The sequence below is a fragment of the Osmerus eperlanus genome, chromosome 9 (genome assembly GCF_963692335.1).
Source record: "Osmerus eperlanus chromosome 9, fOsmEpe2.1, whole genome shotgun sequence".
NCBI classification, from domain to species: domain Eukaryota; kingdom Metazoa; phylum Chordata; class Actinopteri; order Osmeriformes; family Osmeridae; genus Osmerus; species Osmerus eperlanus.
The window spans coordinates 2,019,023-2,045,589 of record NC_085026.1 but is presented as its reverse complement, the minus strand read 5'-3'; the positions used below and the strand labels follow the sequence as shown (position 1 = coordinate 2,045,589).

The 26,567-nt window shown below is 43.8% G+C and overlaps 2 protein-coding genes across 2 annotated transcripts; both read right to left on the bottom strand.

Annotated features, from left to right (window-relative positions):
* Nucleotides 1–2,395: 2,395 nt before the first annotated feature.
* Nucleotides 2,396–16,976, bottom strand: eif5a2 (eukaryotic translation initiation factor 5A2). The gene is made up of 5 exons (XM_062470236.1): nt 16,883–16,976; nt 15,853–16,027; nt 15,377–15,481; nt 4,134–4,265; nt 2,396–3,986 (listed from the first exon to the last, which is right to left on the bottom strand). Exons 2-5 carry the CDS (start codon nt 16,012–16,014, stop codon nt 3,924–3,926), a joined length of 462 nt encoding a protein of 153 aa, XP_062326220.1. The 5' UTR covers nt 16,015–16,027; nt 16,883–16,976; the 3' UTR covers nt 2,396–3,923.
* Nucleotides 16,977–18,316: 1,340 nt separating this feature from the next.
* slc2a2 (solute carrier family 2 member 2) lies at nt 18,317–26,465 on the bottom strand. The gene is made up of 12 exons (XM_062470234.1): nt 26,041–26,465; nt 25,378–25,470; nt 24,675–24,874; nt 24,430–24,554; nt 24,032–24,147; nt 22,632–22,794; nt 21,477–21,583; nt 21,035–21,115; nt 20,674–20,778; nt 19,852–19,953; nt 19,237–19,440; nt 18,317–18,916 (listed from the first exon to the last, which is right to left on the bottom strand). The coding sequence occupies exons 1-12, from the start codon at nt 26,053–26,055 to the stop codon at nt 18,713–18,715; spliced, it is 1,515 nt and encodes a 504-aa protein (XP_062326218.1). The 5' UTR covers nt 26,056–26,465; the 3' UTR covers nt 18,317–18,712.
* Between the last annotated feature and the right edge of the window lie 102 nt (nt 26,466–26,567).

Sequence of the window (26,567 nt, the reverse complement as noted above, 5' to 3'; positions counted from 1 at the left end):
AGATGGAAAGAGAGAGATGGAAAGAGAGAGAGGGGTAGACAGAGACTGAGAGAGATGGAAAGAGAGAGATGGAAAGAGAGAGAGGGGTAGACAGAGACTGAGAGAGATGGAAAGAGAGAGATAAACAGAGGTACGATGTTGGGATGCCTGCTCAAAGTTTCTAGGGGTCAGAGGTCAACCCTGCAGCTACTCCTGAGATTACAGACGGCCCAGACAGCTAGGGTGAAGGTCAACACAAACACAATTTCAGGAGCAATTACACCCTCTTGACAGGCAACATCATTGTGTCATAACAGCTGACTATTGGGATGTGTATTTGTCTATTATTGAATAGACAAAACAGACACTTGTATACTTGAATCATGTCCCATGAACCTGAATAGGAGTGAAGCTGGCCCAATCGGCTAATGATCGAGGAAATACATGGCTGCCTTCACTGTATTTTCAGATGTGATGTTGCCCTGACCCCTAGTGGACAAACATACAGTACCAGTCAACAGTTTGGACACATTTTCCCATTCAACTGCGTCCATAGAGAAGCACCGTATAACCTTGAGAGGAAGGGCAGGTGATCGTTGCATCGCCAAGGCGGGTTGGGCGACATCCACGCGGAGTAGTCACATCCTGAGGTCAGGACGCCTATTACAAGGTAACAAGTCACACATCCAAGCAACAACGTGGGGGTCAGATGGCTGAGCGGTTAGGGAGTCGGGCTATTAATCAGAAGGTTGTGTCGTTGTGTCCTTGGGCAAGGCACTTCACCCTACTTGCCTCGGGGAGAATGTCCCTGTACTTACTGTAAGTCGCTCTGGATAAGAGCGCCTGCTAAATGACTAAATGTAAATGTAATGTAAACAACCATTTCCATGTTCAGCAGTGGACTTACAACACAACACTTTCTTCCACCCTTCACCTTCACCTACAAATAGGTCAATACTTCTGTGGCCCAAAAATATTTAGCAGTTTATTTTCAAAGGCAAAAGCCATTTTATTTTTTATTTTTAAAGAACACAGAAAGACAGAACAGCCAAACAGAAACAAAGACATTCAGATAGAACCGGAAAAGGACCACAAGGGGCCTGAAAAACAACAGGCTTTTCGACAACATTATTCCCCAACATAGTATTTACAGGCTGTAAGAAGACTCCTGAAGGAAACCCGGATGCTCATGACCTCAATGAAATAAAATGGAAAACTGAGTGTAGGTTCAAAGTGCAGGGTCTACGAGTTAGCCAAACAGGTCCAGCCTCTATCGAAAAGCTCTGGATTTGCAAGGTTAACAGAGAGATAACTATAGTTATCGGCTAACAAGGACTTAATGTTTGCATGGCAGCAAGGAAATAAATCTATAATAATCAGCTACCAATAATAATCACTTCAATCCACGGTCAGATTTGAAAAAAAGATATCCCACAACTTCAGGAGCCTTGATACACAGACGTCACACAGAGTTACCTGAACATTTGAATTTCATTTTGGGATCAGTAAAGGGAACTGGATTGGATTGACAGCTGTCAGAAGACAGCGCGTCAGAACTCCTCCCCCAGCTCCTGTCTCTCCTGACCCACTGGAGAGGGAGGGTGGGTGGGCTGAACACTGATCCAGGTCCAGCCATCCATAAAACCAGACGGGGAAGGGAAAGGTGACGGTTGAGTGAGAGGGAGGGAGGTGTGGGGTGTGGGGATGAGAAGGTGTTCGTCTCTGCGTCTGTCTGGCCTTAGCTACAGTATATGGAGTATACCCATATATATGGCTTAGGGAAGACTATTCCCCCCCCCCGCCCTCCTCCTACAACCCCCAGGAAGATATAGTGAAGCTAGGTCCCAACTACCTCTCACTACATGCCTGTTGACCACCCTGTTCACTCACACTGCTTGTCTTTGTGTGTGAACCACATGGACCTGACCAATAGCATCCTTAGCCCTTGTGGTGCCTTCAGGTCACATGACCCAAAGGTTCATAACGAACCATCGTTGTGTTTATCCAATTTTACCCAATACAAAAACAAATACAAATGATTTTCTTTTAACCTTCGCAATGTGGGGGGGTCTGAGACAGCCCAACGGTTAAAAGAAAACGCTTCACTTTGTTTTTGTATGCGGTAAAGTTGACGCAATACGACGGTGGGTCACAATGACTGATGGGTCAGAATGACCCGAAGATAACACAAGGGTTCATTAAGAGAAAGCATCCTTAGCCACCTTGTATTGGGAAAGAAGAAACCCTCAGAATAAGACCTTGTAAGGTGCTTCATCTCTGTCTACGTCACTGACCCGGTGAACGCCCAGATCAGCTACATTGAGCCGGGCTCGTTCAACAGATGCCCCACACTCTTATTTCCACCCCAAATCCCTAAACGGTACCCCTGCCCCCCTGCCCCCCCATGACCCCACAATCTCCGCCCCTCGGAAACATGCACAACTAGCCGTGTAGAACTGTGTCTGTATAAAGGGACCCTAGGTGACATGCAGTGACTATACCTTGCCTATGTGTTGCTCGTCGCGTGCCATCTCTCTACCAATAGTAAAGCGAGATGGGGTGTTTCTGTGTGGGGTGGGTCCATTTACCCAAATGCTAAATACTGCTAGTACATCAGAACAAACACTAGCATATAAATATGTGTTCCGTTTAGTTTTTTTACGCCCCTCCCCATGCCCCCTTTTTATTTTACATCAGGTCACCAAGGCCTCAAGTGAAAGTAAGAGGTTTTGCAGCGTAGACAGGATGGCCCCTCCCCCCCAACCTTAGCTCCTCCCCCAGCAGAGAGTGAAGAGGAAGGGCCACATTTGGGGGAAGCCCACCGGGGGGGGTCAGCTGCAGAGGTAATCACACACTGTCCCTAAGTTGGTTACAATGATGCGCGTGTGTATGTGTGTGTGTGTCTCATTGTGTTTAAGGCAGAAAGGCATTGTGTACAATCACTGAAGTTAGCCATTCTATGTAGTAGAATAGTAGGTCATCTGGGGATGGAATGACTGATGCTTTGGAATGACTAGAGGGCATGAAAGATGGAGGCTCCACTAGGAGAAAAAGCCCTACCTTGATGGAGGCTTTGAACAACAAGTCCACCATGAAACATAACCACCATGAACACAACATAAAAGTGTCAAATAAAAACACAAAACATAAAAACAATAGATTAACAGTCAAATAATGGTAAACACATAATAGAACATGACCCTGAATATATTCAAATTGAGTAGGAATGTGAAGTGCTATTGTTCGTAAACTAATAAGACCAGGAGAAAGATACCTTTAGGGAAAACACCCCCAGGGGAGAGACCATTCAGGGGAGAGACCTCCCTGGGGAGATACCTTCAGTGGACCCCAGAGGAGAGATCCCACAGGAAAGATCCTCCATGAGAGAGATCACCCAGGAGAGAGATCCTCCAGGAGAGAGATCCTCCAGAGGAGAGATCACCCAGGAGAGAGATCCTCCAGGAGAGAGATCCCCCAGGAGAGCGATCCTCCAGGAGAGAGATCCCCCAGGAGAGAGATCCTCCAGAGGAGAGATCCTCCAGGAGAGAGATCACCCAGAGGAGAGATCACCCAGAGGAGAGATCCTCCAGGAGAGAGATCCTCCAGGAGAGATCCTCCAGAGGAGAGATCCTCCAGGAGAGATCCTCCAGAGGAGAGATCACCCAGAGGAGAGATCACCCAGAGGAGAGATCCTCCAGGAGAGAGATCCTCCAGAGGAGAGATCACCCAGGGGTCACAGTCTAGAGAGGAGAACTTCAGTGATCCAGGAAAATGCCAGTCAGCAATAAGTGAGGAGCTCCAGTCAGACCGGTCCGGTTCCATGTGTGGGGCGACCAGCGCTGATACAAGTGGAGGTGGGGGATGAAGGCCATTCACTTTGGTGAGGTTCCAGACCCAACAGGGAGGATAGGTCTGGGGGGAGGGTGAACGGTGGTTGCCCCGGGTTACTTGTTTGCAGCCTTGATGCCAACAGCACACTCTTCATCGATGGCGCTGAGCACAGTGATCTGAGAGACAGTAGAGACAACGGCGTGGGTACACATGCCACTACCCAAACACACAATCACGGAAACACACATCCACAAAGAGTCACACACACAAAAACACACATCCACACACTATCACACAACACACCCATACAAACACACACTCACCAATATGTCCTCGGAAGCATCAAATTTCTTCTCGATCTCCTTGCCCAGGTCGCTCTCAGGCAGCTTGAGGTCCTCTCTGACATCCCCGTTGGTGCTCATCAGACTCAGGTAGCCATCTGTGATGTTCAACAGCTAGGACAACAGGATATGACATCATCAGACTCAGGTAGCCATCTGTAATGTTCAACAGCTCGGACAACAGGATATGACATCATCAGGCTCAAGTAGCCGTCTGTGATGTTCAACAGCTAGGACAACAGGATATGAAATCATCAGGCTCAAGTAGCCGTCTGTGATGTTCAACAGCTAGGACAACAAGATATGACATCATCAGGCTCAAGTAGCCGTCTGTGATGTTCAACACAGACATAATAAAGAATAGACGCCGCATTGGCTGCTGGGCGCAAGAAATGCGGGCGCCATCTTGGATAGATGGCGCCTCTTAGTTGTGTAGCAGCAGAAGAAACAAGATGCCAGCACTGTGCAGCATATTCCTGCTCAAATCGGCGGACCATCACAAACAGGGCTCGGGGGATTACTTTTCAAGTAAGATCTAACATTACCGTACTATTGGTTGTATTTTGTGAATAGAATAAGATAGATAATGTCCTGTATCACAGCTACATGTATGACCTTTGCAGCAAAAAAAGGGTGAAAATCAGTTTGGTATTCAGTGAGTTATGATTAATTAAATGTGCTGACAGCTCATTGCACCTGCCAAACAGATAACACTGAGTGGAGCGGGTGACAGTTCCAAGATGGCGGCCCCACGGCTCGTCAGCGCCAGTAGCGGTCGATGCGGCATCTACTCTTTATTATGTCTATGGTTCAACAGCTAGGACAACAGGATACGACATCATCAGGCTCAAGTAGCCGTCTGTGATGTTCAACAGCTGAGACAACAGTTTATGACATCATCAGCCACATCCACCCTCTGTCCTTGGCTTGAATACTGATTGTATCTCTGATTAGCAACTTAATAGTTAAGCTTCATTCTTCATGCAGTTTATTTCACAGATTTCACAGCTGTGTCTTGAAATGTATGAAATACATGTCTGTATCATGTCAATTTTGAAATAGTTTGCAATGTTGAAAGGAATCCACCATTGCTGCCTACAGCTATATTTGAATACTTTGATTTTACTTTGATCTTGATTGTAGATGGATCTGGGTTTAGTTGAGATAGGTGACATTGATTTATAAAAATGGTTCATTGTTAATGAACATCCTGAGACTAGCTTACAGTTTGCGGAAAATGAGTTAGGTCAAGAGGGGGTGAAGGATTTAGAGGAATGTTTGTTTGACCTAAGGTACTGACCACTCTGTGGGACAGTTTACCCTTGGGGAAGGGTGGGTATATTTTACGGCCCTTTATCTAAGATTCTTGATACAATGGGGATTAGTTTGACCAGGGGGGGAAATGCGGAGACATGAAGTCTGGGTGGTTTAAGGGTTAACGAGTTCTGTGGAATATGTCAATGAGAAGATGCTGGATTACCTTTTCCTGATAAGACATCCATTGTGGAGAAGAAAGTGTTCAATGTTTATATTGATTAACTGATGTTTGGAATGACCAGATGCTGTGATTGTGTATAAGACATGGTATGTGTTAAGATCCTTATCACTCAGCTGAACAACATTTGTGTTATGTGTCCTCCAGTGGATCGATCACAGAGCGCTCTTTGAAGTAATGTACGGTACAGAATAAATGATTTGTATCAATCCGGCATCGTGACTATTTGAGCACTTTTCTTTTTTTTATTTAACCTTTATTTACCCAGGCAAGATCATTAAGAACAAATTCTTATTTACAGTGATGGCCTGACAAAAATCACAAGCCTATTGAGGGAGAGGGGCCAAGGAGAAAAAAAATCTGGTTAAAAAGCACAACGGCACACAACCACAGCAATACAGACATACAGAAAAAAGCACAAAAACAACAACAAAAAACAAGCAGGCCAAAGCAGGGCATTAATAACATAGGGAGTCAGGGGGGATACAAATGTTAAAAGCACAAAGCAAGACAGATATTATGACAGCAAATAAGTATTTTGTTTTGTTTGAACTTTGATTTTGTGTTTGTTTGCTTAATGAATGCCCAACCTGGGCTGAACCTGTCCCTGGTTCAAAGCCCAAGTGAGCTCCCTAGTTACCACACAGTGTGAAAAGAGACAACATGGGAGAATATATCTTTAAGAATGATAGCAATTTGGAAAGAACCTCCAAAGAAACACAAGACCTAAAACCATCAGCGGGTAGCAAACACACACTCATTTCACATAACCATGTTCTTAAATGAGTCTTTCATTTTACAAAACCAGTCTTTACATATTGTCATTACAATCCTAATTCTTCACTATTAATTTGACCATGCAGGCTCACCATGAAAAACGTTTTGTAAAAAATGTCTAATATCTAGAGTAGAAGAAACAGTAGAAGAAAGCGTGTTTTACACCACCCATTGTATGACTTTAGGAAGAACTGAATTGGCATGAGGTGTCACAGTTTTCTCTTAACTACTCCTACTCCTCTGGTCTAGAATATTATTTCAATTTTTTATATAAATATTAACAAATTAATACTAATAGATATGGAATGTATTTTAGTATTCAATGCAGGTGATAAACATATGCTGGAGAAATTATATGAATGGTTTGATATCTTCCATTGATACAAGAGAATAGCCATCAAATAAAATGTGCGAGGTAGTGTTTTTGAACCTATATGTAGCGCAGGGCTGTTAATATATTCTAAAGTGTCAAACACCATATCTTTTCTGTCTTGTGTAAAATGGGAATTTGTTTTTATTTACAAGATATGCTTCCATCAATGACATTAATAGGCAATAAACTGGCCATCTAGCCAACACAAGGATTATAACTTATTGCACTGTCCTCGTTTGATGGCCATAGTATAATTACAATAAAAACGTGTCAGCTTTTAAAGAGCACAACATAGAGATGCCTCTCTACAACTGCAGCAGTGTGTCCGTGGCTGCTGTGTTTACTCCTACTGGCTGGAGTCATAGGCTTGGCAGTTGGCAGTGAGTGTCCTTCACATTATATTATTAGTATTGGAAAATTACAACACAACTCAGAAGTTACTACTCCCTGTCCCCCCAACTTCGAAAGCATAAAAAAAAAACACTAGCAATTTCTAAACTTAATGGGAAAAAAGGTTTATTTGTCTCAGATTAGGGATGTAATTTAGAACAGACATTGTCATTGTCAAAATATGATATCAACCAATAAATGTAAAGGTTTAACAGTACAACTCTATAAATCCCATATATGTGGGGGTCGCAGGACTATAATGAACACAACATCACACATCATTTTGATCGGACCGAACTTAATGATTGGACGGCATTTGACCAAATGCATAATTGGACCGGCTACTTGTCTGTCTGTCTACCTCCTGGCAGTAGGACAGTAAGACAAACCCTTTTTATCAATAATTTCTTCATTGGAAGTAGCTCCTTCGCCATGGCTATCGCTGCCACTGTTTTCGGAAAAAAGACTTTTACGCGGTTAACATTAGCTACTCCACTTGAGGTGCTCAGTATATTTTAGTGAGCGTAGGCTACCATTTCTCCGCAACTTTCTGCATCACAGAAATTAAATGGACTGCTGTTCCTAATTATTCTCTATCAACATTATCGATATTATTGAAAATGAATTAATGTTATGATATCTTTATTGAGGGAAGTCATTACTTCGATAAATCAATAAAAAAAATATCGCCCAGCCCTACTAGCTACATTGCTAACGCTCTTACTAACTACACACCAGCTAGAACACTGCGATCATCAGATGCAGGTCTATTAGAGGTCACCAGAAGCAGTCATAAGAAGATTGGTGATGTGGCCTTTGTCAACTACGCCCCAAAACTATGGAACACATTACCCCTAAATATAAGGGAAGCAAACACGCTAGACATTTTCAAAAGACAGCTTAAAACAAGCTTAAAAAAAATCTTTTTACCAAAGCATTTTACAAATTTTATCTCAGAAGGGTTTTATTACTTTTATTATTGTTTTTATAGATTTTTTTGATTCCCGCAAAGACTGCGGCTTGTCTTTGGTTGAGTTACATTTTTATTTATATTGGGAAACCACAAAGACTGTGGCTCGAGATACCGCAAAGACTGTGGCTCGAGATACCGCAAAGACTGCGGCTTGTGTGTTTTGGATTACCGCAAAGACTGCGGCCTGTGTTCAGAAGGGTTTTATTACTTTTATTACTTGTATTATTGTTTTTATAGATTTTATGTAAAGCACCTTGAGCTGCAAATCATGTATGAAATGTTAATAAAGTCTTATTATAGAACAAAAACAGATTAACAAAACGACAACACATTGAATCCGAGAGCGCCAAAGGCGTTGGCTGTACTTCCATGATTGCCAGCTTTAACAACATGGAAGTACATATACAGTTATTTTGCAGCATTGCTCAACAACAAAAACTGAAATTGCCAAGGTAGCAGAATTTACTAGTCGCTAGAAATAACTTTTTTTGTCACTAGGGAAGGTGAAAGGTTGCTAAATCTAGCGACATTGTTGCTAAATTGGAAACAATAAATTGGAAACCGGTGAACATTCATATTGTCGGTTAACGGTTACACAGTAAATCATGAGTATCCATAGTTTAAGTCCTTTCGAACTCGAGCCCAAATACTTAGGTTTGCAAAACTTACCTACCCTGCCTTTAAGTAGAATGATAACAACCACTCCCTGATCCTAAACATATCAAAATGCAACCGATAAAGATGGACCAGCTGTTGACAGAGGGAAACCAGCTGAGGGCTGAGAGAGACCAGCTAATGACCAAGAAAAACCAGCTGAGGGCAGAGAGAGACCAGCTGAAGGCAGAGAGAGACCATCCGAGGGCCGACAGATGCCAGCTGAATACGGAGAGAGACCAGCTGAGGGCAGAGAGAGACCAGCTGAAAACAGAAAGAGATTACCTTAAGAGGCAGCATTGTGGTCTGTAGTTAATTTGTCATCTACAATTTTCATGCGATTTCATTCAGTTACTTGGTAATATTAAGGAAATGGTGCTACAGCAGTAATGAAAAACAACAGTGAGCTTTATCACACTGACTGTGTAACCTTCAAAAATAAAGTGGAGCAAATTGTTGCTGTTACTTTGAGTCATGTCCTGTTGTGTCTGTTGTCAAAAAGAGAGCAACAGTGGATGGAAGTGGTTTGGCTCCAGCTGTTACATCGTCTCCAATGTGACAAAGACCTGGGCTGCGTTTCCCGATAACGATGGGTCGTACCAACGATCGAGCAAAAAACGAAACCATCGATATTTCTTACATGCGTTTCCCAAACATGCTCGTAAGGAGTAGGCTAATCTATTCACTTTCAAGAGTTTTCAAGAGACACTTTAGCTACGATGTCTTTGGGAACGGCCTTTAAAACTAAGATTCGTCCTACGATGGATTCTACGATCACCCTAGGCCAGGGGTCACTAATTGGCGGACCGCGGTCCGGGTCCGGACCCAGGCGGTTCCCTATCCGGACCCGGACCTATAACCGATATATTATTATGGAATTAATTCATTTTGACGGAACGTTTCCATTTTAACCGGCACATCTTTTTGTTCCAACTAAATGTGGTTTCTATCTTACTTGTCCAATACAAAGGTCCAATCAGGAGCTTTAATAACTGTAATCACCATGACAACTCACTCACTGAAAGTTGTCCGCAACCTCTGTGGGTCAGGTTGTTTGTGTCATTCGCAACAACGCAGGCTAATCGATTTGCTAACAGTACTTGTTTCTTCCTTAGCGAAAAACATGGCGTGCTCTAAACCCGGCGAAAAGTTGATTCCAAAAAGACCTAATTTTAGACAAGTATGCATTTGTGCTGCCGGTGGGGAGCACAAAACCAATGTGTTTAATGAGACGGTTGCCCTTGTCAATAGTGGTAGCTAATGTGAAACGTCACTATCATGGCCGTGGGAACTAGGAGTGTTGTAGCACCCCCTGACAGCACGAGAATTTCCAATGATATGACTTGAAAATTCACCACCGCGGCCCAGCCCCGCATTAGCGGACTGGCCATCGGGAGCACCGGGAAAAGAATAACAATGGAAAACCAGGCTAACAGTGCGTTCACACTGCAGCGGAGCGGGCGGCGCGCGGCGTCGGCTTCCAATTCATTTTCAATGAAACCAGGCGTTGACCAGGAGCGGAGCGGAGCGTTGCAAGTTGGATTTTCTCAACTTTATGTAAATGAGGAGCGTGAAAACGCTAGCGTTGGCCAATCGGATTGGTTTCTTGTTTCTTGTAACGTAGCAACCGTTGGTCATGATAAACATTTCTAGGTTTCACAATTTCAAGATGGAGGAGAAACTTTTCGTATGTGTCTGCACACCCAGTTCTGTTCAGAACAAAGTTACTAATGTGACGAGCCTGAATTTAAAGAATACATTAAACTAATAATGCATGGTGCATGGTTGCCTTCCCACAGTACACCACGCTCGGGGGCGTGTTAGACAAGTTAATACAGAGTTTTAGTTCTCTAAGGTCACTGTTGTAGTCATGGCCAAGCGTGCAGATTTGGGTTCCTGTACTCACAATATCGATCAAAATACCACTTTTACACAACATTTATGTAAGTGCAAGATTTTACTAGTGCAAGATTACAGTAGAATACATGTTACCCCACCGGTCACTCAACCAGTCGTTTGTAGGCTGGGCTAGCGAGCTAGCAGTGGCACAGAACAGTCACGTAATGTGACGAGACTAAATTTAAAAGTAGGCTATAAAAACACACTAGGAACAATGACGACATCGGCAACCATGCACCATGCATTATTAGTTTAATGTATTCTTTAAATTCAGGCTCGTCACATTAGTAACTTTGTTCTGAACAGAACTGGGTGTGCAGACACATACGAAAAGTTTCTCCTCCATCTTGAAATTGTCAAACCTAGAAATGTTTACCATGACAAACAGTTGCTACGTTACAAGAAACAAGAAACCAATCCGATTGGCCAACGCTAGCGTTTTCACGCTCCTCATTTACATAAAGTTGAGAAAATCCAACTTGCAACGCTCCGCTCCGCTCGCCTTCCCACAATGCCCTACGCGAGCGTCAACGCCTGGTTTCATTTAAAATGAATTGGAAGCCGACGCCCCGCGCCGCCCGCTCCGCTGCAGTGTGAACGCAGCGTAACCTTGCGCCATGCATCGTTTGTACGTTTGTACATCTCTGTACGAATACAGCTATGTATCGTACAGGACTGGGTAAGCAGCCACACAAACGATTAGTTTCTCCTCCACCTTGAAACCTAGAAAGCTAGAAATGTTCACCATGGTTGCTACGTTACGAGAAACAAGAAAACACTCCGATTGGCCATCGCTAGCGAAAATCGCTCCTCATTTGCATAAAGTTGAGAAAATCTCAACTCGGTTGCGTCGCGTCGCTACCCACAATGCACCACGCAAGCGATTCGCCTTGCTCCATTGAAAATAAATGGAAAACATGTCGCTCGCATCGCGTCGCTGCAGTGGACACGCACTGTAAGGGTGGGGCTGAAAAATTAAGAGACAAAAAGACATCACCTTCACTAGACAAGGTTTTAACAATTGAAAAACGGCTATGTTCATTTTACATAAAGCTCCAAAAACTATTTTGTGCTTAAATAAAAGCAAAAAAAATTGTCTTGCGCGCCACGTGCGCTCGCATTAAGTATCCTAGCGTTCTCACCTCACGAACTAGTATTACATTAAACATAGAATGTGCATGCCTTATTTTTACTCCCAGTCCGTCCCTACAGCCCCGCAACATTAAACACCCCCCCCCCTCCCCCCCCAGCAGCACCCCCCTGATAAAATAGCCTATGTTCCCGCGGCTATGGTCACTATGACACAAAGCATGGACACTTCGAACAAAATTACCCACAGAACTCTGAGGTAAGGGCCAGAAAAATAAACCATAATTGTTCCGGACCCTGGACTGAATACAAATTTGGTTACCTTGGCCTTTTGGGTTTCTAATTGAGTACCCCTGCCCTAGGCTTACTATGCTTTCGGGAAACGCAGCCCTGGCAAGATAGCAGAGCTGACTGTATATCTAAAGGAGGAGACCTGGTGATCATAAACAGCCAAGAAGAAAAAGTGGGTTGGTGCGAGGGCGAGTGAGCGAGACAGACAGAGACTAAATATCCATTAGTACAAATCAGGTGAAATCTGTGCTGGCGAATCACGTGATAACCTGCGCATGGGATTGTGGGATAGGCAGGTTTCACAGGAATATTACCAGCGTGCCATTGACCGACGACCAACATCTATGTGCAGATGTGATCAATCCTTTCGTTATGGTTAAGTTCCAAGCATGCTGTCATTGCTGTTTAGCTACATTAGTTTGATACTATCGCTCTGCATTTGGATAATTTAAGCATCACATTCCCCGTTTCAATTGTAAAACTGCACACACACCAAGCACAAGTTTGTCATTTGGTTTACCTCAGAATTAGCAAGACTAGTGTGGCGTGGTCAAAGTAAACACACAGCAAGCACAACAAATAAACATTCTACACCCATCTCCACCTGCTCGATGATGCCAGCGCATCTAGTGGATACCACCCTTAAGGCCTGGGAGCGCAGGACGTGCTGTGGTTAGACTTGTTTCTTCAAAGTCTTTTTTTTCTCCACAAGAGGAATTTGTCTTTAACTTAGCCATGAGGCATTTGTGGTTCGGTATGACTGACATAGTACATGAAGGGACCTGGATCTAGGTGGATGGAACACCAGTGACTACAACGTAAGATGTGCCTTTCTTTAGGTTTTACAGTCATATAAAATATATACCGTATTCTTCGGAAATAAAGCCGCGGCTTATACCCCGATTTATCATTTTTCTTTTGGTGGTGCGGCTTATATAACAAAATAACAGGAGAAACACATTTTTTGTGAATGCTATTTAAATACTAGTCCCCAAACAGCATGTTGTGCAGACCTCATCTTGGTCAAACTCAAATTGAAAGGGCTTACGTATGTAAATTAATCCATGACAATTTTTTATTTATGTATGAAAATGCCTTTTAATTTTTGGTACAAATGTCAATAAATCTTTTTTTGTGGACAGTTGTTTCTTATATAACCCTATTCAATCTATTTCACAAAACTGCATTGGCATTTTAGCCAACCGCATTTTCGCTAGTCATTGAACGTTGATAAAATAAATTCATTGGATGTAATTGCTAACAGACATTAACTAGAAATGAAATGTTTATAATATTTATACAATACACAAAACACTTGGCTTTATTTCTGGACATACTATCCACAACCGAAGTGCGTTACACAACGGCATGCTGTAAGATCGACTATACTCGTGCTTTGCTTGGTATCATTATTCCCATATAGTGCGGACTATATTCCAGTGCGGCTTATACTCGGATTTACAAACACAACGCTCCCATTCTGGTGGGGTGCGGCTTATCTGAGAAATATGGTACTCATCTGGAATTCTTTTATGTATTTAATCTTTGCTTAACTGAGTTTTTCTGGTGCACCAACAGCATTAGAGATGCACCAATATCGAAATTCTGGCTGATAATGATAATTGATAACTCTTTATATTCGGAAGCCGATAACCGATATATTCTGATAAATACAAAGCCTGAGTCTGATTACAAAAAGCTTTGGCAAACAAATACAGTAGACAACAGCTTTCATTAAAACCTTAACTGCATAAAACATCTAGATCTTTCTTTCACTAAAATGAACAGAGATTCCATATATTCCTATGGCAGAATTTCTTTTATATAAAAGAAAAAATATTGTCTGACAGAAAAAATAAGTGGTTCAACTGGTGCAAATAATCCATAATTTATTGGCTTTAATTTATTAGCCAAGTGTTCTTATCAGACCGATAACAATATCACTAAAAATAATACCCTTATCGTCCGAAACCGATATGGCCACCGATATATTGTGCATCCCTAAACAGTATCATTCCATAAGTCCACAATTTTCCCTGTATTTTCTTCCTTGGAATCAATAAAGTCCCTACCTACCCCAAACTAACTCCAGTACTTGAGAAAGACACATATACACCATGACAGTAGTCATATAATGACCCAGTGTGTGACTGTCTGGTTGGCTGTGTTGTATTCCTGTAGGTACTGGGCACCAGGTGTGCCTAATAATGGTGCTGGGAGGGAGGGAGAGGAAGACTGCCTTCATCTCCATGGATGGTTTGACTTTGGTTGTGGTCAATTTATTAACTATATCTGTGAAATAGCAATGTAACTGTAGATCCTCCTCCAGTCTACTGGAATTTATCCATTCACAGTACACATAGTTAGCTTGTTTAGCACTGGTGAAATAAACTTTGAACGGTACTATTGGCATGCTACTGACTGAGGCAGATAACACGGCTAATTAACTAGCTAGCATCAGATAGTTTCACGTTAGCCTACCGTACACCAGAGCCATAGAAAAATATTTTTCTGGGGAAGAGCAGATTGGCCTACTACAGGTCTCTCAAATCTCACGCATTTGCTGTGAGAGTGAGACTCACATGTCGACCATTTCTCACGCTGAGAAGCGCAGAGTTCTGCAGAGTTGATAGTTGTCTCGAGTTATACAGAATTAAAAACCAGACAATAAGAAACATGGTATGGTAATCTCAAACTTTTGATAAAACATGAGTCCTGACACTAAATTTCTGCGATTTAGTACAAGAATTAGGGCCTACATTTAGCTGGTTTCACGTATATACTTTTATTTAAGTCTTCCACCATCTGTGTGTGTAGAAGTTCAATTAAAACAATAATTATGGATTGTTCTTCTGGAAAAGAATTGAACTATTCAATTTCACATGTTTACTGCTGTTCAAACAATTTTATATGTTGCTTAAAAATAAAATATATTGTGTTCAACAAAAATATTTTAAAGCTGTAATCGCAATACCGTGATACAGTGAAACCGTGGTATTTTTTCTCAAGGTTATCATACCGTCAAAAGCTGCTAACGGCCCATGCCTAGATGGGGTTCTTTTCACTGTGCTGCAAGCCCAAAAAAAACCTGATAATATTCCAATTTAGTTCAAGTATACTGTTGTAATATACATTTTGTCACATCTCTATTTAATACTTTGCTTTTGGAGTTAATGTAAGATGAATGAAATAAGATAAAAGAATAGTTTTGAGAGCAACATTTTGCGATTCCTGAATATTTCTGGAAACTTTACGGGAGTATACTATCCCTTTGTAACCCTTACTTGGTAGTCCAGCCTCTTAATGTGAGGGACCTCCATGTTGTGGGTGGAGGGGCAGATGTCCTCATACTTCTTGTTGGTGAAGATGTCAAGTCCTACAAGGTGAACCTGGAGAACAGACATAGCATGACTGGATGGCAGGTCTTGTTTTCTGTAGAGCTGAGCTGTAACTTGGTGTCCATGTTTTAACATGAGTAGCCTACTTTGTTACTGTATATGCAATAATGTTTTTATTTCACCATTTAAAGGAACTTCTGCCACATTTGTATCTGTTTGAAGGACATAGGAATGGGGAAATTAGGCAGACAAACAATTAGAGAAGATGGACAGGTTGGCATTATATTTTACAAACAGGATGTGCGCCTCTCCTCTTCCACTAATTGGGGCTGATGATGACAGGATGATAACCTGCGCGCTATTCATGGAGCGCTCCATGTGACTGTAGTAATAACAGTTATCCTACACTACCACACAGTTACCTTGGCGTGCCCGTGTTTGCCTGTCTTGGAAGTAGACATGTCAACTATCTTGCAGGGTCGTCCCTTCAGCATGACATGGCCGTTCTTCCTCAGTGCCGAGCATTGCAGCGGATAAGTGGCAGAAGCCCCCGCATCTCCACTGGTGAAGTCTGTGTCTGCCATGGTTACTCGCTAGCTAAGCAGGGACAACACAAAATTGTCATAATCATACTACTTAAATGCTTTAGCGACCAGGACCTCTACCTAAATGGACAGTGCAGTTTGCAATGGCAGTGGTCCGTTAGCTTGCTACGCTAAACTAGGTGGATGATGGACAACCCAAACTGCTGCTGCTGCCTGTACTGTACTGCTGCAAGACCAAAACAAACATTCAGCACTTTCATCGTGACAAGCCTATAGTATCTAGCCTAAACAGATGAAAAGTTAATGGCGTAGCTTTCAGTATTTCTTGCAGCAAGTCTGGTCAACTTTTTCGTGTTGACATTTGTAAACACGGCGATTGTGTGCAGTAACAAATAAATAGTGTATTTACTATTTCCCGACTAGATATAGCTAGAGCTAGCTCAGCTGAGATCCTTTGTCGCGCTAGAAAAACATTGCCAGACAGACCGTTACTGTATACAGTACAGCTAGCCTAACATTAGCGAATAGATCAAATACATTGTGAAGATTCTTTGCATCTAGCCAACTAACAAGCTAGTTGGATTGACAGGTCGTCTAGTTAGCTAGCAGTAGATGCTATAGCTAGAGGACAACTTTTAATAAGTACATAAAGTGCGAACAGCCTGGGCCTCGTACGGTTCTCCTCTAGTCTCACTCTCCCGGTCTGGGCACTTCAGCACCACCCTCCCTCCACACCCATAGAAAGCCGACAGGCCAGCTAGCAAGCAAGCTACACATTAACTTAGCTATGTGCAAATATATACCGTCAAATGCTATCTTACGATTTTCCAACGTTCGTCTATTCACTGACAACACGCACTAATCAATTATGTTCATCATCAACTGCATTGAAAAAGTTCAGTCTTACCTTGCAACAAAGATATGACGGTAGAGCGCCTGCGCGGAGTTTCGGCACTGCAGTAGTACCATTAGCTGGTTTCACGTCTCACGGATGAGAGAGATGGAGGGGGGAGGCGATGGAGGGGGATGCTTTCATAACTTCAGGGACCTCGAGCCATTCCAGTCATTCACTCATCCATTGATTGATTCACCCACTTGTTTAGAGTCCTGTGGACAAAAGCACATGTATGCTCTTGTCTGGATTGTGTCTGATATCAAACGACTAATTTGGGTAGGCAGGGCTGTAGTTGAACATCCTTATAGTTTACCTGGATCTGCACCTACAAAATCATAGCGCATCAGAAGGTAATAATGTATGAATTCTGAATTCTTCTAATCACCACTGTCTCATCAACGTACCAGACTATTTATAACGGCTGTGCTGCCTGCAGGACAGGAGTGGGACGTGCAGTTATGGTAGGTACCACTAGGGTCTGCTGTTCCCTCAGGTTTTAGAGTGTAAGGTCTGAACAGAATGAGAGCTTAGATGCAGCGAAGATTCAGGTTTTTTAATGTATGGGGAAATTGTATGGGGTTGGTGAGAATTTGGCCACAAGCCTATAATTCTATTATGCAAACTGAGGTGTGCTACCTGACTGGTTGGCCCTCACTCTTCAGATCAGACACAGCGTATGTGTTTACAGGGGGTATCCAAGTGAATCACAGAGTAGATACCACATCGGTCAAGGCCTAACCTCAGGATTGATTCCAGCCAAGGGCTATTTCCTGCTTGGTTTCCCCTCTCCCTGCTGTCTCCCTGCCTTGGCCCTTTACACATACCACACTGTCATTGTCTCTATATAAAAAACAAAAACAAAAATAAAAGCCAAACATGTTAAAACAAGAGCTTAGCATAGACAGAGAAGTGAATGTCCATTTCAGGTGAATATGTATGCTTCAGCAGATGTGTGAGGGTGCATGCTGTGTTGGCTGCACAGTTGACATAAAGAGATAACAGATGAAGACAGGAGTGTCAGTTGACACAAGCATCCATTAGTTAATTCTGCTCTGGTGGAAAAAACTGAAAGGGACGTGGGTGGAGGTGGCAAGGTGGGGGGGGGGGGGGGGAAGAGAGAGAAAGGGAGAGATCGTTGGTTTATTCAATTTCCTCTGGGTTAAACATTGACAGCCACCTGTTCACACTTTGCAACCATGGTTTTGGCTTGTACTGTCACATCCTGCCCCTCTCCTTAGGTCATGTCTTGGTTCTTTCTGTGTGTGTGCACTACCCTGCCTGTGATTGACCTCCCCAGCCCTGATTGACAGCACCTGTTTTCTTTGTACCTCGTGTCATTCTCTGCCTTGACTTCTGAATCCAGTAAAACCTTTTTGTGAATATTCGGAGTCATGCTTTTGAGTCCACCACCTATCGTCGTTACATGTACAACAAATTACCCAACCCGATCAAACACTTTTTATTCAGTCCATTATTCAGATTTATTTGCATACAAATTTAACCAATCAATCAACACTTTGGTACATTTATTGCTATTAGGTTTGATTGCTTTAAGACTTTCACTGTATGTCAAGGATAATCCACAGCGGTACACAAGTGGTACACAAATGTACAAATCTTAAAAAATGTTTTAAGGATATCTGTATTCTCCAGGTAGATTAACTGTACAAGATGGCTGCCGTATCAGAGCCTCATTTCCAGTCGCTGGGGAGGACCAATGTTTGTGACGAGAGAACTTATATTAATGTGCTATTATACACAGATAGAACAGAACTTAGATACAAATGCATCATGATTCAAACATACATAGACATACAGAGCACACACACACACAGTGTTTTTTCAGGCATCCGAGGCTGATTTAAGGTGCTCCAGTTCTGTGGAGATCTTGGGGCCTGGAGGAACCCTTTTCCTGCCCTTCTGGAAGACAGCAGCAATCTCCTCAAAGGTCCTCCCCTTGGTCTCTGGCACGCGGCAGTAGGTGAACACAGTGAAGCCAAACAGGAACACCGCAAACAGGATGAACACGTAGCTACCCAACAGAGCCTACAGGAGACACAGCCACAGCACAGCATCAGAGGGGGATTGTGAATGTGTGTTTGTGTGAATGTGTGTGTGTGTGTGTGTGTGTGTGTGAGAGAGAGAGAGAGAGAGAGAGAGAGAGAGAGAGAGAGAGAGAGAGAGAGAGAGAGAGAGAGAGAGAGAGAGAGAGAGAGAGAGAGAGAGAGAGAGAGAGAGAGAGAGAGAGAGAGAGAGAGAGAGAGAAAGGGAAAGAACGCCTAAATGTGTTTGAATGTCCGTGAAAGAGAGAGAGGGTGACTGTCGGTGAGGGGAAAATAACATGATAAAGAGTGCATTGTGTATACCTCTATGTAGGGGAAAGTCATCCCCACAATGAAATTACAAGTCCAGTTGCAGCAGCCAGCCAGAGCAATGGCCGCCGGGCGTGGTCCCTGGCTGAACAGCTCTGCCACAATGAACCAAGGGATGGGACCAGGTCCGATCTCAAAGAAGCACACAAACAGGAAGATGGCCGACATGCTGACGTAGCTCATCCAGGAGAACGTGTTCTGGGAGACAGGAAACAGGAAGCAGTCAGGGGATCTCAAACAGTCTATTGGTTTGTGAGCTTTCCAGGGGATGTCAACCCTACTAAGGACGCGGTGTTGCTATCAGCTATGAGTACAGACCAGGGTTTGGGACAGGAAATATTGGTTGGGGACAGATAACCCACTTTGGGGAGTAAACCATTGCACCATAACAAGCTGTGATAGAGGGGATGTTATTACAGCACTGTAAGATGCTTGCTATGGTACTGTAGACTTTATAGTAGCTTTGCAAATATCACATAGAAAGTGAAAGTCAGGATATCTAACAGCCCACTAAGCAAGATGGAGGGATGAACAGGAAACTAGGGTAAGAGGAGGAAGAAAGGAGTGTATGACTGAAGCTGTTGAGGGCTTGAAATGCGATTTGCTCACCAGATAGATGAGGCCAACTGACATGGCAACCGCACAGATGCACATCCCGCCTAAGCCAATCAGAGTCAGCGTTCTTCTGCCGGCCCGATCCACCAGCACCACCTGAGAGAGAGAGAATGAGAGAGCGAAGGGGTCAGGTGGAGAGTGAGAGAATGAGGAAAACGTGTGGTTGGGAGCAGAAATAAAGAGATAGAGAAAAGGATAAAAAAAGAGTGAGGGAGGATATATTTAATAAATAAATACAAGAGAGTCAATGATGTCCGTATGTGAGGGTCATAACAGGGAAATGGGCAACCCCTATAATCATTTTATTAATTGTGGGTTGCAGTTGCCATGTTATGTCAGTAGATGGTGAATAGGCTCGTGATTTAGGCTTCTATCAGAGATCTCATCAACTACTGTCCTCAGTTAAGATTACGAGGACATTATGGACGGATGTGTGTTGACAGTGTAAAATGTTCAAGGGTGGTTATTTCGCGAGTTAAGATGAAGTGGACACAATTAATGGATGTGTGGGTGTTGACTGTGTCTTCTGGAACCTTTGCAAGGAGGAAAATTAATGATCACCTTTGCCTATGCTTGTGAATTCATTATTTGCAAGTGTGCAACTGGAATTTCAGAATAGTCTTTGTCATATGATTCCTTTGTCACCTGGACACCTGGAAAAGTATATGTGTGTGTGTGTATGCATGTGTGTGTGTATGCATGAATAGCCGCGGGAACATATTTTATCAGGGGGTGGGGGGGCTTAATGTTGCGGGGGCGGCTGGGAGTATAAATAGGCAAGGCAAATTATGGGGCCTTTATTTGACTTGCACTTACTGACACCATAGTAAAGACGGTGTTGATGACTCCTACTCCAATGGTGGCGTAGACAGGCTGGGAAACACCAACACGTTGGAATATGGCCGTCGAGTAATAAAAGATCTGAGAGCAACAAAACAAACATTGTCTTTCGATTACATAAATCTGCAATATATGAGTGTCACATAAAAAAATACTTTTTATGTCACAATCAAGGACAATAACATTCTGTAATCTAATCTATAAAAGTCAGTCTGGTGACTCATTGGTGACATCCACACAGAGAGAGACACACACACTCACTCCCTATCTATCCTCCCCCTTCTCTCTTTCTCCATCTCCCCCCTCCTGTTGCTCCTCCCTCCTCTCTGCTACTCACAGCGTTGATGCCAGAGAGCTGTTGGGAGAGGTGCATCATGAGGGCCACGAACAGCTGCTGTCTGTACAGAGACGAACGCACCTGGAGACGCAAGACACAACACAGGTCACAGCAGACAGACGCAACACAGGTCACTGCAGACAGACAGGCAGAAAGGAGACACAACACAGGTAACTGCAGACAGTCAGACGGCAGGCAGGCAGGCAGGCAGACAGACAGTCAGACGGCAGGCAGGCAGACAGTCAGACGGCAGGCAGGCAGACAGTCAGACGGCAGGCAGGCAGGCAGACAGTCAGACGGCAGGCAGGCAGGCAGACAGTCAGACGGCAGGCAGGCAGGCAGACAGTCAGACGGCAGGTAGGCAGGCAGCTTGTGTTTGTGTGGTGTTCCTGGTCCTCTGTATCCATGTTGACAGTGTAGTAGCCAACAGTGCAGCACGTACCAGTCTGACGATGGACACCTGTTCTTCCTTCTCCACCTCCTCCTTCTCCTTCCTCATCTCCTCGAGGTCTGCTGTGGGGTCGTACTCCCCCTTCAGACGATGTAAACCTGCAGGAGAATGCATGGGGGTGGGAGAGGGAGGAAGTCTAACAGTGTATTTTTGTCAAATGTGGTTTGTACGTGTGCAGGTCTGTGTGAGTGCATTTGTTTGTATCTGTGTGTATCTGTTTGAGCTTTGTGTGTGTACAGTAGGGGTGGGGGGAAAAATCGATTCCCCTTGAGCTTGTTTTCCCTTGTCTGTCTGATTTGTTCTGCGTTTTGTGTTACGTTCCTGAACATACCCCGTTCCGGTTGCCGGGCAACAAATCTGCTCTCACCTGTTCCTCTTCAGCAATAAACACACCTGGTCCTGATCATCATCACTACACTACTTAGCTGTGGCCTGATATCCAGTCCCTGCTGGATCTTTAGCCGTACTCGTATGTGGTGCTTGCGTGCCAGCCCATATCGGTCTGCTAGCCAGTCTGTTCGCTTTGCTAATCTTTTGCTTGTTTTCTGATCGGATTCCTGTTCCTCTGTTTTTTCAGTACCTTCATCCGGGAATTCCCTTCACTCGCGCCTGGCCACCAGTAACCACCGACCTGCACGTTCGTCACCACCATCAGCATCCCATCACCCGTACTCACCTGTCTACACGTCTAGCAATTGCCCTTCAGTTATTTTTGTGTCACCAATAAATAACCTATTTTTCACCACCTACCTTGTACAAGGTTTTGATGCATTGGGATTTTTTTCTTCAACACTTAACTGCCTATCACAGTCAAATAGAAACAGGTAACACTAAACAGCAAACTGGAATCAAATGTAAGCATATATTGAATCGAAATTCGATAAAAAATAAATCGTGAATCGAAGTAATTGTGAATCGAATCGTGACCCCCAATAATCGATTTGAATCGAGTCGTAATGTACCAAAAGATTCCCACCCCTAGTGTACAGTATATCTGTGTACATGTGTGTTCATCTGTGCAAGTGTGTGTGTGTGTGTGTGTGTGTGTGTGTGTGTGTGTGTGAGTGTACAGTATATCTGTGTTTGTGTGTGTTCAACTATCCAAAAGTGCACATGCGTGTGTCTGAGAGACAGAGTCTGCATTACTCTTGCGGGCCTCAGCCTCCAGTCCCCTGCGTATGTAGAGGTACCGAGGGCTCTCTGGACAGAGAGGTAGTAGCAGGGACTGGAGCAGGGCCGGGGCTCCGGATAGACCCAGCAGTAGAGGCCACATGGAGTCATTCCCCAGGAGGAACTCCAGACCGATCACCTGTAGAGACACAGAGGGAAAGAGATGATTGACAGACCAGTTATTGTCTCGGCTGGGACTCTCCTAGTCATGGTATGTGTTTGGGAGAACACAATGATGTAGTTTTATGTATTAAACCAGACTAGCACACACAAACACATATTTCCAATGACGAGAGGGCCCTGTGTGAGTGTGTGGTTGTGTGGACATGTGTGTTATTACTGTACGTGTATTACATTTACATTTAGTCATTTAGCAGACGCTCTTATCCAGAGCGACTTACAGTAAGTACAGGGACATTCCCCCCGAGGCAAGTAGGGTGAAGTGCCTTGCCCAAGGACACAACGTCAGTTTGCACGGCCGGGAATCGAACTGGCAACCTTCGGATTACTAGCCCGATTCCCTCACCGCTCAGCCACCTGACTCCCTGACCCGTGTATGCCAGGGACGCTTAAAACAAGTCGGTTCGATGTCAGGGAGATTGACTCCAATTTAGAAATGTCCAAGTACGTTACCTGTAACCTCAGGCGCTAAACAGTTAATGACATGAAACTTGGACCTAGGTAAAACATTCGACATGGACCATCACTCATCATTACTCAAGGCTGCAGTAGACCAAGTGTGATGCCTTTGCAAGACAATGGAGTATGTAAACACATGTTGGACTACTGCATGCACAAACTCGGTAAACCCTGTAAATATTATACAACATAAAAAATATTACTAGAATATAATACATCAAATAAGAAACAAAATCATATCAAACATGACATTAAAAGATGTTTAGAACTATATTTACATGGACACAACCTTTAATGATAATTTCAGAGTCTTCCTCGGTTCACCTTCCTCTTCAACTGTTGAGACCCCCTCTCCAGAGGTGTGTCATTAAATTGTGTGATGGTCATTTTAACATTACAGTCCCTTTTGTGCCAATCAACGAGTGTCCCAGACGAGTGTCTGAGTGACCAGTGACAAAAGGGGCTGTCAAATTCAGGTCTCTGCAAACACAGCCCTGCATGTATTTACATATACATATATACATGTACATTTAGTCATTTAGCAGACACTCTTATCCAGAGCGACTTAGAGTAAGTACAGGGACATACCCCCGAGGCAAGTAGGGTGAAGTGCCTTGCCCAAGGACACAACGTCATTTGGCATGACCGGGAATCGAACTGGCAACCTTCGGATTACTAGCCCGATTCCCTCACCGCTCAGCCACCTGACACCCTATGTAGGTGTGTGTGTGTCTCACCTGGCTGATGAGGATGCCAGTGACGATGGACAGCTGGTGTAATGTCCCCAAAGCTCCTCTGTATGCCATAGGAGCTATCTCCCCTATGTACATGGGCACCAGCCCTGACGATAGGCCTGCAACACACACACAGACATACACACACACACAGGTGCACTCACAAAATACACACGCATACACACACACAGACATGGAATGAGAGGTGAGTTATTGGCCATCTATTGTACTAAATTATTCATTACAGTCTAGGCTGACCCTAGCAGCGGATAATAATGACATTGACTGAACTATAGTCTGTTTTCTCAAACACAGTTACAACCCCCTCCCAGATCCCCAGACCTCCAGACCACAGTAGAAGCCCATTACACCCCCTCCCCCGGACCCCCTCACCCGCTCACCACAGTAGAAGCCCATGACAGCTCGTCCAGAGATCACCATGATATGAGGCCTCCATGTATTGGCCAGGCCCATCAGCAGGCCACCAGCTACTGCCAACACATTCACCATGAGCATACCCTTCACTCTGGGACACACACACGCAAATATCAAACAAGGATCATTATTTCATTTATGTCATTCGTATCTAAGCCACTGTTGTCCTCTTCCTCCCCTCCTTCCATCCTCCTCTTCCCCTCTTCCTCACCTTCCTCTCAGGTCTCCCACAAAGCCCACCAGGAACGAGGAGACCATGCCTCCCACGGAGAAGATGGCCACCGACAGGGACCAGTACATCACCACAGACGAGTGTACTTCATTTTCTTCCACCAGAGTGCTGTTCTCTGATTGGAGGAGACGCTCCTCTGGCACCAACCCCAGGGCCCGTCCGTAATGCCTCTCTATGATCTTTAACCCAGAGAAAGTAACAGCTGTCACCGACACAGTCACTAGGCAATGGTCAGCCACTAGAGAGATTGAGGCTGTTGTTATGGTTTCCCAGGAATGTAAAGGTAAGCCTTTGTGGACTATCATCGATGAGAAATTTGGATGTGGATTATTGACTGGGTGAATGAATGAGTTAATTATTTGATGAATCATGAAATCAAATATGTAATTAATTAATACATGGATACGTAATTTATTATTTCTGCTGGCTTTTATTCGACGTTTTGTTCGATTGTGTTGTTGTGTAGATGGAGGCGGGTGTAGATTGAAGCGTGTTTGTGTGTTGATGGAGGTATGTGTGTAGATGGAGGTGAGTGTAGATGGAGTCGTATGTGTGTGTAGATGGAGGTGTGTGTGTAGAGGAGTGTGTGTAGATGGAGGTGTGTGTAGATGGAGTCGTATGTGTGTGTAGATGGAGGTGTGTGTGTAGAGGAGTGTGTGTAGATGGAGGTGTGTGTGTGCACCTTCTGTGGAGCATTGATGACTCCTAGGCTGTATCCATACTGCAGAGAGCCTAGGACTGCTGTGAATACAGCCAGAGCCAGGGTACCTGTCAACTGCAACACATACACACGCAAGTTTGTTTTACTATTCTAGCGAGGACCGACAATTTACTCCCATCAAAAACAGCGTTATCCCCAACCCTTAACCGCGAACAAAAACAGACATATCTGTTTTTGAGATATATATATATTTGATGAATGAATAAGACTTTATTTATATAGCACATTTCATACAAGAATTGCAGCTCAAAGTGCTTTACATAAAATCAATAAAAACAATGTTATAAGTAATAAAAGTCATTAAATGAAAGTAAACAAATACGCACACATATCCTCATACACACACTCGCCAGACTAACTGTGTAAAGCAGTCTTGTCTCAAATGTCATTGTACAATACAGCAGGGAATATTAATGAGGCTATGCAGACAGACAGACACACAATCACTATCTTGAAACATACACACACGCCTGACAAACAACATCGGCTGTTTTCCCATTATATCAGATGAGGTACAAACAGAAGTAAACAACAGTTTGATGTTTATTTAATCAAGGAGCTGGATACTTTATCTCCCGTGAGTGTTGGAAGGCGTGCAAAGTGTGTGAATGGAGAAATCTTTACCTTTCCTGACTCCATGCTGGGTCCAGAGTGTCAACTCCTTCGCAGGACACAGGACTTGCTGCGGCCCCACTGCATGGTGAGATAACACCCCCACACACACAGCACAAACACACACACATCTCCGGGTAATGATCAATCCCTAGGCATCACGCTGTGTTCACGCTCTCCATTGCGGTCTCTCCCTGCTCCTTTCTCCTTGCGCCGCTGTGTCCAGCTCATCTCTCCAGCGGTGCTCTCAGAGCTTTTTCAGCTCCTCTCTCTCTGTTCATGCATCTCTTCTCTGGTCTACTCTCTCCAGCAACTCTAGGATTCTATCTGTCTGCTCCTCTCTCTGGCTTTCTCCAAATCACAGCAAATCCCTATACTTGACATATTATCAATGTTCAGTGATGATACAGTGTACAGTGAAGATACAAACTTGACAGGCGTGACATTTCTTATGAAAGCAACCATGTGATAGTCGAACGTGCGTGTGTTGGACTGTGTTGGGGTATTAGGGAAGGAGTTAATGATATACCATTGATCAG